This window comes from Petromyzon marinus, chromosome 67 (genome assembly GCF_048934315.1).
Source record: "Petromyzon marinus isolate PM22_M1 ecotype Great Lakes invasive population chromosome 67, UKy_Petmar_22M1.pri1.0, whole genome shotgun sequence".
NCBI classification, from domain to species: Eukaryota; Metazoa; Chordata; class Hyperoartia; order Petromyzontiformes; family Petromyzontidae; genus Petromyzon; species Petromyzon marinus.
Genome location: NC_133733.1, coordinates 5,251,946 through 5,266,945, shown reverse-complemented (window position 1 = coordinate 5,266,945; position 15,000 = coordinate 5,251,946). Strand labels below are relative to the sequence as shown.

The following is a 15,000-nucleotide window of genomic DNA, read 5'->3' as shown; positions in this document are numbered from 1 at the left end:
GTCATCATCGTCATCATCGTCATCATCGTCGTCGCCATCGTCGTAGTCATCGTCATCGTCGTCATCATCGTCATCATCGTCATCTTCATTGTCATCATCATCATCATCGTCGTCGTCGCCAACGTCGTAGTCATCGTCATCGTCGTCGTCATCATCGTCATCGTCGTCATCTTCATCGTCATCATCATCATCATCGTCATCATCGTCGTCATCATCGTCGTTGTCGTCGTCATCATCGTCATCTTCATCGTCATCATCATCGTCATCATCGTCGTCATCATTGTCGTCATCATCGTCATCATCGTCGCCAACGTCGTCATCATCGTCGTCATCATCGTCATCATCGTCGTCATTGTCGTCGTCGTCATTGTCGTCATCGTCGTCGTCATCGTTGTCATCATCGTCATCATCGTCGTCATCATCATCATCGTCATCATCGTCGTCATCATCGTCATCATCGCCATCATTGTTGTCATCATCATCGTCATCATCATCGTCGTCATCATCATCGTCATCATCATCATCGTCGTCATCATCATCATCGTTGTCATCGTCGTCATCATCATCGTCATCATCATCATCATCGTTGTCATCGTCGTCATCATCATCGTCGTCATCATCATCATCGTCGTCATCATCATCGTCATCATCATCGTCATCATCATCGTCATCATCGGCGTCGTCATCATCATCATCATCGTCGTCATCATCATCGTCGTCATCATCATCGTCGTCGTCATCATCATCATCGTCGTCATCATCGTCATCGTCATTATCATCATCGTTGTCATCATCATCGTCATCATCATCGTCATCATGGTCGTGGTGCTGCTGCTGCTGGGGGTGGTCTCACAGTTGGCAGCTGCTCAGCGCTCCAGCTCAGGTGGAGGAACCCCACGGTCTCATTCGCCATGTTGGTGCCCTCCTCCGTCTTCTCAAAACCTTCATCATCATCACCAACATCATCATCATCATCATCACCAACATCATCATCATCACCAACATCATCATCATCATCACCAACATCATCATCATCACCAACATCATCATCATCATCACCAACATCATCATCATCATCACCAACATCATCATCATCACCAACATCATCATCATCATCACCAACATCATCATCATCATCACCAACATCATCATCATCACCATCATCCACTCCATCAACACCACCAACATCATCAACGTTATCCACACCATTACCACCACCATCATCACCATCATGGACATCATCGCCATCATCATCATCAACATAATTTCCAACATCATCAACATCATCACCATCAACACCACCAATACCATCAACATCCTCAACACCAACATCACCACCATCATCACCACCACCATCATGGATATCATCACCATCATCATCAACATCATTACCATCATCACCAACATCATCATCATCATCATCACCAACAACATCATCACCAACATCATCATCATCATGAACACCATCATCCACTCCATCAACACCACCAACATCATCAACGTTATCTACACCATTACCACCACCATCATCACCATCATGGACATCATCGCCATCATCATCATCAACATAATTTCCAACATCATCAACATCATCACCATCAACACCACCAATACCATCAACATCCTCAACACCAACATCACCACCATCATCACCACCACCATCATGGATATCATCACCATCATCATCAACATCATCACCAACATCATCATCATTATCAACATCATCACCAACATCATCATCATCATCACCAACATTATCATCATCAACATTATCATCAACATCATCATCCACTCCATCAACATCATCACCAACATCACCATCAACACCACCAACATAATCAACGTCATCCACACCATCACCACCAACATCATCATCACCACCATTATCATCATCATCATCAACATCATCCACACCATTACCACTACCATCATCACCATCATGGACATCATCGCCATCATCATACACATCATTACCAACATCACCAACATCATCACCATCAACACAACCAACACCATCATCTTCAACATCATCACCATCAACACCACCATCATCATCATCAATATCACCACCATCATCACCACCACCACCATCATCAACATCATCACCATCAACACAACCAACAACATCAACTTCAACATCATCACCATCAACACCATCATCACCATCATCATCAATATCATCACCTTGAACACCACCATCATCACCACCACCACCATCATGGACATCATCGCCATCATCATCGACATCATTACCAACATCATCATCAACATCACCACCATGAATACCACCATCACCAACATCATCACCATCATCAACATCATCATCATCAACAACATCAAAACCAATATCATCACCATCAACATCATCACTATTACCATCATCAACATCATCGGTGGTGATGGAGGTGGTGATGGTAGTGGTGATGGAGGTGGTGATGGTAGTGGTGGTGGAGGTGGTGATGGTAGTGGTGATGGTAGTGGTGATGATAGTGGTGATGGAGGTGGTGATGGTAGTGGTGATGGTAGTGGTGGTGGAGGTGGTGATGGTAGTGGTGGTGGAGGTGGTGATGGTCGTGGTGATGGTGGTGGAGGTGGTGATGGTAGTGGTGATGGTAGTGGCGGTGGTGATGGTAGTGGTGATGGAAGTGGTGGTGGAGGTGGTGGTGGAGGTGGTGATGGTAGTGGTGGTGGTAGTGGTGATGGTAGTGGTGATGGTAGTGGTGATGGTAGTGGTGGCGCAGGAGGTTGGTGCTGCTGATGGTCTTGCAGGTTGAGGAGGAGGTTGAGGTGGAGGAGGAGGTGGAGGGGGTCGAGGTGGAGGAGCAGGTGTAGGTTGGGGAGGTGTAGCTCGAGGAGGAGGTGGAGGAGGTGGAGCTGTAGCTGAGGAGGTGTAGGTTGAGGAGGAGGTGGAGGTGGAGGAGGTGTAGCTGAGGAGGAGGTGTAGGTTGAGGAGGAGGTGGAGGAGGTGGAGGAGGTGTAGCTGAGGAGGTGTAGGTTGAGGAGGAGGTGGAGGAGGTGTAGGAGGTGTAGCTGAGGAGGAGGTGGAGGAGGTGGAGGTGTAGCTGAGGAGGAGGTGTAGGTTGAGGAGGAGGTGGAGGAGGTAGAGGTGTAGGTTGAGGAGGAGGTGGAGGTGTAGCTGAGGAGGTGTAGGTTGAGGAGGAGGAGTTAGGGGAGGAGGTGTAGGTTGAGGAGGAGTTAGGGGAGGAGGTGTAGGTTGAGGAGGAGGTTGAGGTGTAGCTGAGGAGGTGTAGGTTGAGGAGGAGGAGTTAGGGGAGGAGGTGTAGGTTGAGGAGGAGGAGTTAGGGGAGGAGGTGTAGGTTGAGGAGGAGGAGGTGGTAGAGGAGTTGGCTCACCGTCGAGGCAGCTGGAGTAGAACTCGATGAAGAAGTGTGAGCGACTGCTCGTCTTGAGGATCACCTTGACAGAGTCGAACTGAATCATGGCCTGGCCCACCGACCCCGGCTCCTCCACTAGGGACACAAAGGCAAAGATCCCCCGTGTAGCCTCAACACGCTGCAGGGGCAAGTGCCGTTAGCGAGCAGCACCTACGAAGGCCGGCACGGCACACGAGGGGGTGGGTGGCTACCGGCACCGCGCCCGGCCGCCTTTGTCTCCCCAGTGGCGATGTTCACTACACACCGCACCAGGTACTCATTTGTGGCCGAGTCGACCTAGAGGAGGCCCAGAAACCGGTTCGGATAATCGTCACCGGCGGCGTTGGCCGTGAGCGGGAATCGAACCCGGGGTCGCCGGGTTCGTAGCGCAGCGTAGCGCTAACCGCTGCACCACCGCTCCCCTCGAGGAACACAACGCACACCGCCACACCAGCTACTCGATTTGAGGCCGAGTCGACCTAGGGGGAGGGGGGGGGTTCAGATAATTTTGATCTGTGACAGCGATTGACGTAGCCATGGAGACGACATTGGTGGGTGGGACCCAAATCTTCCAGGGTGTCCCCCAAACCCAGAGAGGAAAAAAATAAAATAAAATCTAAATTTGAAAACTAATTTCCTGCCTAACATATTACAAAAATTCACTAACACACGGGATAAGAATTTTTATTTATTTATTTTGACACACTTTCATTTCACTAACTCTGTCGTTGTTGTTGTTGTTTTATCCTCAAATCTTGTAACTCAATTTCAGCCCACTTCCCAAAGCGGTATCGACTGTAAACTTGGTTATACATACGTCATACCGATGACGTACGTATATACTTTTACTGGTAGGAACGAAGTTGTAAACTGAGTGTACCAGCCTGCAATAGATTAATGTGTCCGTCCGTCCGTCCCCTTTCAATACTTTAACGAAGTGAAATCTCGTGCTGTTGGGGTGTAAAATCAGCAATAGACAGCGCAGAGACTTGATATGTCTTATTGCACCCAACATTTGTAAGTATAACAATGTCATAAAATTGCGCAAAATTCCAATGTTCCTACCAGCCCACCCTGCAGGGACCTGTTTAAACATTATTTTTTACATGTTATATGTGTGTGTCGGCTTGGGGTCTAATTGTCCACGCTCAACTGACGTCGGCTGAAAAAATCGGCCACGGTCCCATTACGTCTTGGCGAGCTTCGGGACCACTTCCTGGAGTCGTGGTGGAGTTCTTACATCGCTAGTGCGGTACATTTCATTAAAGCGTTTTTGTTAAATTTTTTTTTTAAATATTACTTATTTTACAATAATGTCTAATAGTGTTATTGTATTACAATGCTCTGTTTTTACGTTTTTTTACTTTACCATTTCTTGTTTTGCTTATACGTAATGGCAGAGATTAGGGATTAATAAATTTCAGCCATAACCGCGATCATAGAAACATAAATCTACGCATTGATTTATGCGAAGACGTGTCCAGATGGTGTGGCCAAGGTTTGGTAAATTGTTATTTTCATTTACATAGCGATTATTCTTTAATAGCAATATATTGGGGGGGGGGGGCATTTTGAGCATATTTGAATATTGGGGGGGGATATTGGGGGGGGGTGTGTGTGTGTCCCCCCAATATATTATAATTATGGCCTTGTGTGACAGTGACTGTAATCGCTGGTGTTGGCCGTGAGCGGGAATCGAACCTGGGTCACCAGGTTCGTAGCGCAGCGTAGCGCTAACTTCTACACTACCGCTCCCCGCACAGCAGCAGCAACAACAACAACCACCGCCATTCGCCACTGGGTGGCGGTGATGTCACCACCACAATTGTGCCAGGCCATGTGCACGTTGAGGCCACGTAAAGTGTCGAACGCCCACCGGCAGGAAGTCATGGGGCAGACCCAGCAGGTGCCATTGGTCGACTGACCGAGATGACCGGTAGATGCACCACCAGCTGTACCCCCCTACTGTGCCAGGCTAGGTGCAGGAGGTCACGGGACAGACCCAGCAGGTGCCATGGGTCAGCTGACTGAGATGACCGGCAGATGCACCACCAGCTGTACCCCCCTACTGTGCCAGGCTAGTTGCAGGAGGTCACGGGACAGACCCAGCAGGTGCCATGGGTTGACTGAGATGACCGGCAGATGCACCACCAGCTGTACCCCCCTACTGTGCCAAGCTAGGTGCAGGAGGTCACGGGACAGACCCAGCAGGTGCCATGGGTTGACTGAGATGACCGGCAGATGCACCACCAGCTGTACCCCCCTACTGTGCCAGGCTAGTTGCAGGAGGTCACGGGACAGACCCAGCAGGTGCCATGGGTTGACTGAGATGACCGGCAGATGCACCACCAGCTGTACCCCCCTACTGTGCAAACTCGCTGCGCTTTAGCTGCCTGGTGCTCCGCTCGTTGTTGTGAGCATCACAGCTCTGCCCTCCGTTGTTGCTGGAGGGCGACTGCCTTCAACTGGCCAGTAGCAGCAGCAGCGTCCTTCACGAGCCTCCTGCATTTCTTCCCTTAAGGATGGTGATAGCTGTGCTGCACCAAGTTACGTTTAGGATGGAATTGAAGAGCGATGTGTGATCGTGGGCTACTGAGGCAGACTCCATCTCCTCAGCAAGTCCACGACCACCACCCATCCTTGCAGCGCCTCACGGCTCTCCGAACCTTCGAGCGAAGGCTTCCGGTAAGCCTCCTCATTCTCCGGCGTGGGATGCTGTAGACGATGAGAGTGGGCCTGTCGCTTTTTCTCAGCCAGGCTGAACACCTCCTCCGTCAGCCGGGGTCTCTGGGGAGGTCTGGACCGTGTACCCAAAGCAGCCGTTGCAGCTGCGTGAGTCACAGTCCTAAACCTCGCCCATTTACCCTCGACATGAGGAGGAGTGGGGGACGATGCCAACCCCAGCCGCAAGCGATGATGAAATTCTCGCTTGCAACATTCATCAGCTAGCCGAGGCCTGGCCACCGTGGGTTTGAATGGGCTCCTGGGTGTACACCCACCACCGGAGTGGAAGAATGGCAGGCGCATCTTACAGATGACTAGTCGATGGTCAGTGGGCAGCTCAGCTCCACGGTAGGTCCTGGTGTCAAGGACATGGGCTAGCATCTGCTGGTCCGTCACTACGTAGTCCGGCAGATGTTCTTGCTTGGACCCGGCGCGTATCCATGATGTTGTGTGGATGCGCCGATGTCGGAACAGCGTGTTGGTAATTACAAGCCCATGGGCTGCACAAAAATCTAGCAGCCTCCTACCGTTGTTATTGAGCTGATCTGGTCCATGTCTTCCAATCTCTCCTGCCCAGGTGCCAGCATCATGACCCCCTCGGGCATTGAAGTCACCCGACATGATGACTGCATCCCGAGGGGCCACTTTAGCCAGCACCTGTGACAGGAGGTCATAGAAGGCATCAGACTCATTGGCCTTGCCTGCATCCCTCCACGGATGTTCATCTTCAGTGCGGGCATAAGCAACCACCACCACTCCTCGCCTCCGGTTGATGGGAATGCGAGCCCAAAGTAGCCTGGGGCTTACAGCTTCCCGCACCTCACCGCCACGCTCCCACGCCCCCTTCATTATTTTGTTCAGAAGAAGAGCCACACCCTGTTGTTTGGCAATCTGCTGCCCCGAGTAGAGGACTGTCCACCCCTCATGGTGGCAGGAGCCAGAGTCGGTCCACCGGGACATCCTGAATACCGCAGAGATCCAGGCGGTACCGGTCCAGCTCCCAACAGACGAGTGGCAGCCTCTCCTCTGCAAGCGAGCGTTCGGACATTCCACGTGGCCACTCAGCCTCCTGGCTCTGCCAATTGGGGTTCGGCCAGGAGACGTCATGGACGCCTGTCCCCCCCGGGGCCTCCGGCAAAATTTTAGTTAGATTTCTTTAGCTCGTGTTTTTCGTGGTACTTGAAGGTTGAAGGGGTTACCAGCAACCCCTGGTACCCTGTTTGGCCGCTGCAGTGACTACAAACGCCACAGGGTGGGTGGGGGGGGAAAGCCGCGTGGAATTTTCCATTCCCACCATCGCATCGCTCGCATCCACCATAGCGGCTACCGTCCGGCACCGCCGAGGACGTAGGGGGTTGTTGGACGCACGCACGCACGCACACACAAAGACAAAGCTCCCCCGTGTAGCCTCGCCACACTGTGCACAGGGTATTTTACATTATGAGACCTCCTTTGCCAGTAACAAGATATAGGAATAGGTTTTACCCTTTTAACTGGCACAAAAACTGACGCCTTTATTCAAGGCATCATGTCTGCAATAACCACAACACAAGCAGTCAAAATGCAAACAAAAAAGACAACTCTGATAATATTGGCACTGTCCTTGAATTTGATTGGTCCACACCCGAGACGGCCGTCTCGGGTGTGGTGATTGGTCCACACCCGAGACGGCTGTCTCGGGTGTGGACCAATCAAATTCAAGGACAGTGCCAATATTATTATTATCAGAGTTGTCTCTTTTGTTTGCATTTTGACTGCTAGTGTTGTGGTTATTGCAGACATGATGCCTTGAATAAAGGTGTCAGCTTTTGTGCCAGTTTAAAGGGTGAAAACCTATTCCTGTGCACAGGGTGTTGTGGTTGTTGTGGTGAAGGTGACGCTGGTGGTGGTGGTTGTTGCATTGATGGCGGTGTTGATGTTGATAATGTTGACGTTGGTGCCGGCGTTAATGATGTTGTTGATGATGATCTTGATGATGATGATGTTTATAATGACGAGGACTATGATGATGATGACGATGATTGTGTTGAAGATGACGAAGATGATGATTATGATGATGGTGACTATGTTGATGATAATGACTATGATGGTGATTATGATGACTATAATGATGATAACTTTGATAATGATGTTGATGACTATGATAATGACTATGTTGATGATTATGATGATTATGATGACGATGATGTAGATGATGATGTCGATGATGATGATGACTATGATAATGACGACGATGTTGAAGATGATGATGACGATGATGATGACGACGATGATGACGATGATGATGACGACGATGATGTAGATGATGATGGTGACGACAATGATGACGATGTAGATTATGACGATGATGATGACAATGATGATGACGATGATGTAGATGATGATGACGATGACGATGTAGATGATGATGACAGTGATGATGTAAATGATGACGATGATGATGACAATGACGATGTAGATGATGACGATGATGATGACAATAACGATGTAGATGATGACGATGATGATGACAATGATGATGACGATGTAGATGATGACGATGATGGTGACAATGAGGATGTCGATGATGACGATGATGATGACAATGATGATGTAGATGATGATGATGATGACAATGATGATGTAGATGATGACGATGTAGATGATGATGATGACGATGATGATGATGACAATGATGATGTAGATGATGACGATGTAGATGATGACGATGATGACAATGATGACGTAGATGATGATGTAGATGATGACGATGTAGATGATGACGATGATGATGACAATGATGACGTAGATGATGATGGAAATGATGACGATGATGATGACAATGATGTAGATGATGATGTAGATGATGACAATGATGACGTAGATGATGATGTAGATGATGACGATGTAGATGATGACGATGATGATGACAATGATGACGTAGATGATGTAGATGATGACGATGTAGATGATGACGATGATGATGACAATGATGATGTAGATGATGATGTAGATGATGACGATGTAGATGATGACGATGATGATGACAATGATGATGTAGATGATGATGTAGTTGATGACGATGTAGATGATGATGATGACATTGATGACGTAGGTGATGATGTAGATGATGACGATGATGATGACAATGATGACGTAGATGATAATGGAAATGATGACGATGACGAAGATGATGACAATGATGTAGATGATGATGTAGATGATGATGACGATGATGATGACGATGATGATGACAATGATGATGTAGATGATGATGTAGATGATGACGATGTAGATGATGACGATGATGACGACGATGTAGATGATGACGATATAGATGATAACGATGATGATGACAATAACGATGTAGATGATGACGATGATGACGACGATGATGTAGATGATGACGATGATGGTGACCACAATGATGACGATGTAGATGATGACGATGATGATGACAATGATGACGTAGATGATGATGTAGATGATGACGTAGATGATGATGTAGATGATGACGATGATGGTGACGACAATGATGACGATATAGATGATGACGATGATGACAATAATGACGTAGATGATGATGACGATGATGATGACAATGATGATGTAGATGATGATGTAGATGATGACGATGTAGATGATGACGATGATGATGACGATGACGACGATGTAGATGATGACGATGTAGATGATGACGATGATGACAATGACGATGTAGATGATGACGATGATGATGACAATAACGATGTAGATGATGACGATGATGATGACGACGATGATGTAGATGATGACGATGATGGTGACTACAATGATGACGATGTAGATGATGACGATGATGATGACAATGATGACGTAGATGATGATGTAGATGATGACGATGATGGTGACGACAATGATGACGATGTAGATGATGACGATGGTGACAATGATTACGTAGATGATGATGACGATGATGATGACGATGATGACGTAGTGATGATGTCACCTTTTTTGGACACGAACTGGGAGGTGACTGCGACGTCGAACGTCGCAAAAACTGGGGAGTGGTCGCTCGTCACGATGTCCTCAGGGCACCCTGCACCATCACCACCATCACCATCAACATCATCACTATCACCATCACCACCATCACCATCATCACAATCACCATCACCACCATCATCACAATCACCATCACCACCATCATCACAATCAACATCACCACCATCATCAACATCACCATCACCACCATCACCATCACCACCATCACCACCATCACCAGCATCATCAACATCACCATCACCACCATCACCATCACCACCATCACCATCACCACCATCACCAGCATCATCAACATCACCACCATCACCACCATCATCACCACCACCACCACCATCACCACCACCATCACCACCATCACCAGCATCATCATCAGCATCATCAACATCATCATCAACATCACCATCATCACCACCACCACCATCATCAACATCAACATCACCACCATGATCATCATCACCACCACCACCATCATCACCACCATCATCATCACCATCATCACCATCACCATCACCACCATCACCACCATCATCAACATCACCACCATCACCACCACCATCACCACCATCACCAACACCATCACCACCATCACCTACACCACCACCATCACCACCATCATCAGCATCATCAGCATCATCACCACCATCACCACCATCACCATCACCACCATCACCACCATCAACCACCATCACCACCATCATCATCATCAGCATCATCAGCATCATCAACATCATCAACATCACCACCATCACCACCATCATCATCATCAGCATCACCACCAACATGATCAGCATCACCACCATCATCAGCATCATCATCACCATCACCACCATCATCATCAACATCACCATCATCACCACCATCACCACCACCACCATCACCACCATCACAAGCATCACCATCACCATCTCTTCTCTTGCCCGTACCGCGCCTGTTTAGCCCCCTCAATCCGGCCGAACAAAAGCTGTTTAGGCATGCGGTGGCTGGGCATGCGGGCTACATGACCCAGCAAACGCAGCCTTGCCTGCTGGAGGAGCTCACCGATGGGACCTTGCCCAGATCTTTCAAGGATTTGTGAGCTCCTCACACAATCCAGCCTGGTTAAACCCAGGATGGATCGTAGGCAGGTCAGCCTAAATGTTTCTAACCGGCGAAGATGTTCCATTAGGGGGGTCCACGTTTCGCAAGCGTAGAGAAGGGAGGGAATGACCGTGGCCGAGAAGACCTGAAGCTTAGTGCGGAGCGACAGACCAGGTAGCTTCCACACAGCGTTACGCAACCGATGAAAAGATATTGCTGCTCGACTGATTCGGAGTGAGACCTCTGCTGTTAAACTGGAGCCACCATCATCACCACCACCATCACCTCCATCAACACCACCATCACCACCATCAACACCGTCACAGCCATCACCATCACCACCATCATCACCACCATCAACACCACCACCATCAGCACCATCATCAACACCGTCACAGCCATCACCATCACCACCATCATCACCACCATCACCTCCATCACCACCATCATCAACACCGTCACAGCTATCAACATCATCACCATCACCACCATCACCACCATCACCACCATCAACACCGTCACAGCCATCACCATCACCACCATCATCACCACCATCAACACCACCACCATCACCACCATCACCACCACCATCACCATCACTACCATCACCATCACCACCATCACCACCATCATCAACACCGTCACAGCCATCAACATCATCAACATCACCACCATCATCAACACCGTCACAGCCATCATCAACATCACCATCACCACCATCATCAACGCCGTCACAGCTATCATCACCATCACCATCACTTTCACCATCACCATCACTTTCACCATCACCACCACCACCACCATCAACACCACCACCATCACCACCACCACCACCCCCCGCTGCTCACCGTACGAGTTGCAGGCGATGTGCATCTCGGGGTGAGACTTCCACAGCACGCGGTCGCACCACGACGGGACGTTCTTGCGCACCTGTCCAGGTGGAAATTCCGCGTTACCGTGACGGGGCCGAGTCCGTCGCCCACACAGCGCAACAACGACACGAGGTGGTGGTGATGGTGGTGATGGTGGTGATGGTGGTGGTGGTGATGGTGGTGATGGTGGTGGTGGTGGTGATGGTGGTGGTGATGATGGTGATGGTGGTGGTGGTGATGGTGATGGTAGTGATGTTGGTGGTGGTGATGTTGGTGGTGGTGGTGATGGTGGTGATGGTGGTGGTGATGGTGGTGGTGGTGATGGTGGTGGTGATGGTGGTGGTGGTGGTGGTGATGATGGTGGTGATGGTGGTGATGGTGGTGATGGTGGTGGTGGTGATGGTGGTGGTGATGGTGGTGGTGGTGGTGGTGATGATGGTGGTGATGGTGGTGATGGTGGTGGTGGTGATGGTGGTGGTGATGATGGTGATGGTGGTGATGGTGGTGATGGTGGTGGTGGTGGTGATGGTGGTGGTGATGATGGTGGTGGTGGTGATGGTGGTGATGATGGTTGTGGTAGTGATGGTGGTGATGGTGGTGGTGGTGATGCTGATAGTGATAATGGTGGTGATGATGAAAGTGATGGTGGTGATGGTGATAGTGATGGTGGTGATGACCAGCACCCACGCCCGGCCGCCTTTGTCTCCCCCATTGGCGATGTTCCCTACACGCAGCTACACCAGCTGCTCGTTCGAGTCGGCGTCGACCCAGGTGAGGTCCGGGAACTGACCTCACCATGGCACGTGACCCGCGTTTGCGGGAATCGAACTCGGGTCACGTGCCAGGGGCACTCACCCCTGTCGTCTTGAACTTCTGCCAAACGTAGACGTCCCGGGATCCCTTCTCGTAGCGGTAGGTTGGGGGGAAGGTGATGTCCTCCTCGTCTGAGAGAGAGAGAGAGGGAGAGGGAGAGACGTGGGGTCGCGGGGTCACGGAGATGTGGGGTCACGGGGTCGCGGGGTCACGGAGATATGGGGTCACGGGGTCACAGGGATATTGGGACACGGGGTCATGGGGACATGGGGTTAAGGGGTCACGGAGACATTGGGGCATGGGAACACGGGGTCACAGGGTCACGGGGACAAGGGGTCATGGAGATATGGGGTCACGGGGTCACAGAGACAATGGGACACGGGGCCACGTGGACAGATGGAGATATGGGGTCACGGGGTCACGGAGTCACGGGGTCACGGAGACACGGGGACATGGCGTGACGGGGACAGGGAGACACAGGGATCGAGAGTGAGTGAGTGGGTGAGCGAGTGGGTGAGCGAGTGGCTGTGCGGGTGAGCGAGTGGCTGAGCAAATGGCGGAACGGCTGAGCGGGTGAGCGAGCGGCTGAGTGGGTGAGCGAGCGGCTGAGTGGGTGAGCGAGTGGCTGAGCGGGTGAGGGAGCGGCTGAGTGGCTGAGTGGGTGGCTGAGCGGGTGAGCGGGTGGCTGAGTGAGTGAGCGAGCGGCTGAGTGGGTGAGCGGGTGGCTGAGCGGGTGAGCGAGTGGCTGAGTGGGTGAGCGAGTGGCTAAGTGGGTGAACGGGTGGCTGAGTGGGTGAGCAGGTGAGCGAGTGGCTGATTGGGTGAGCGAGCGGTTGAGTGGATGAGCGAGCGGCTGAGTGGGTGAGCGGGTGGCTGAGCGGCTGAGTGGGTGAGCGAGTGGCTGAGCGGGTGAGTGGGTGAGCGAGTGGCTGGGTGCGTGAGCGAGTGGCTGAGTGGGTGAGCGAGTGGCTGGGTGCGTGAGCGAGTGGCTGAGTGGGTGAGCGAGTGGCTGAGTGGGTGAGCGAGTGGCTGAGTGTCTGAGCGGGTGAGCGAGTGGCTGAGTGGGTGAGCGAGTGGCTGAGCGGGTGAGTGGGTGAGCGAGTGGCTGGGTGGGTGAGCGAGTGGCTGAGTGGGTGAGCGGGTGAGCGAGTGGCTGAGTGGGTGAGCGAGCGGCTGAGTGAGTGAGCGAGTGGCTGAGTGGGTGAGCGGGTGGCTGAGCGGGTGAGCGAGTGGCTGAGTGGGTGAGCGAGTGGCTAAGTGGGTGAGCGGGTGGCTGAGCGGGTGAGCGGGTGGCTGAGCGGGTGAGCGAGTGGCTGAGTGGGTGAGCAAGCGGTTGAGTGAGTGAGCGAGTGGCTGAGTGGGTGAGCGAGTGGCTGAGTGGGTGAGTGGGTGAGCGAGTAGCTGAGTGGGTGAGCGAGTGGCTGAGTGGGTGAGCGAGTGGCTGAGTGGGTGAGCGAGTGGCCGAGTGGGTGAGCGAGTGGCTGAGTGTCTGAGTGGGTGAGCGAGTGGCTGAGTGGGTGAGTGGGTGAGCGAGTAGCTGAGTGGGTGAGCGAGTGGCTGAGTGGGTGAGCGAGTGGCTGAGTGGCTGAGTGGGTGAGCGGGTGGCTGAGCGGGTGAGCGAGTGGCTGAGTGGGTGAGCGAGTGGCTAAGTGGGTGAGCGGGTGGCTGAGCGGGTGAGCGGGTGGCTGAGCGGGTGAGCGAGTGGCTGAGTGGGTGAGCAAGCGGTTGAGTGAGTGAGCGAGTGGCTGAGTGGGTGAGCGAGTGGCTGAGTGGGTGAGTGGGTGAGCGAGTAGCTGAGTGGGTGAGCGAGTGGCTGAGTGGGTGAGCGAGTGGCTGAGTGGGTGAGCGAGTGGCCGAGTGGGTGAGCGAGTGGCTGAGTGTCTGAGTGGGTGAGCGAGTGGCTGAGCGGGTGAGCGAGTGGCTGAGTGTCTGAGCAGGTGAGCGAGTAGCTGAGTGGGTGAGCGAGTGGCTGAGCGGGTGAGTGGGTGAGCGAGTGGCTGGGTGGGTGAGCGAGTGGCCGAGTGGGTGAGCGAGTGGTTGAGTGTCTGAGTGGGTGAGCCAGTGGCTGGGCGGGTGAGCGAGTGGCTGGGCGGGTGAGCGAGTGGCTGAGCGGGATG

The 15,000-nt window shown here is 51.6% G+C and overlaps 1 protein-coding gene across 1 annotated transcript in view; it reads right to left on the bottom strand.

The window, feature by feature from the left end:
- LOC116938343 (phosphatidylinositol 3,4,5-trisphosphate 5-phosphatase 2A-like) overlaps positions 1 to 15,000 on the bottom strand; it is a 117,585-nt gene that overhangs the window by 33,250 nt on the left and 69,335 nt on the right. Inside the window, exons 17-21 of the mRNA XM_076054730.1 lie at positions 12,926 to 13,014; positions 12,047 to 12,128; positions 10,066 to 10,155; positions 3,354 to 3,470; positions 854 to 942 (exon numbers count right to left, since the gene is read on the bottom strand). Of these exons, the coding sequence (XP_075910845.1) occupies positions 854 to 942; positions 3,354 to 3,470; positions 10,066 to 10,155; positions 12,047 to 12,128; positions 12,926 to 13,014 (467 nt within the window). The remainder of the gene's footprint in view (positions 1 to 853; positions 943 to 3,353; positions 3,471 to 10,065; positions 10,156 to 12,046; positions 12,129 to 12,925; positions 13,015 to 15,000) is intronic.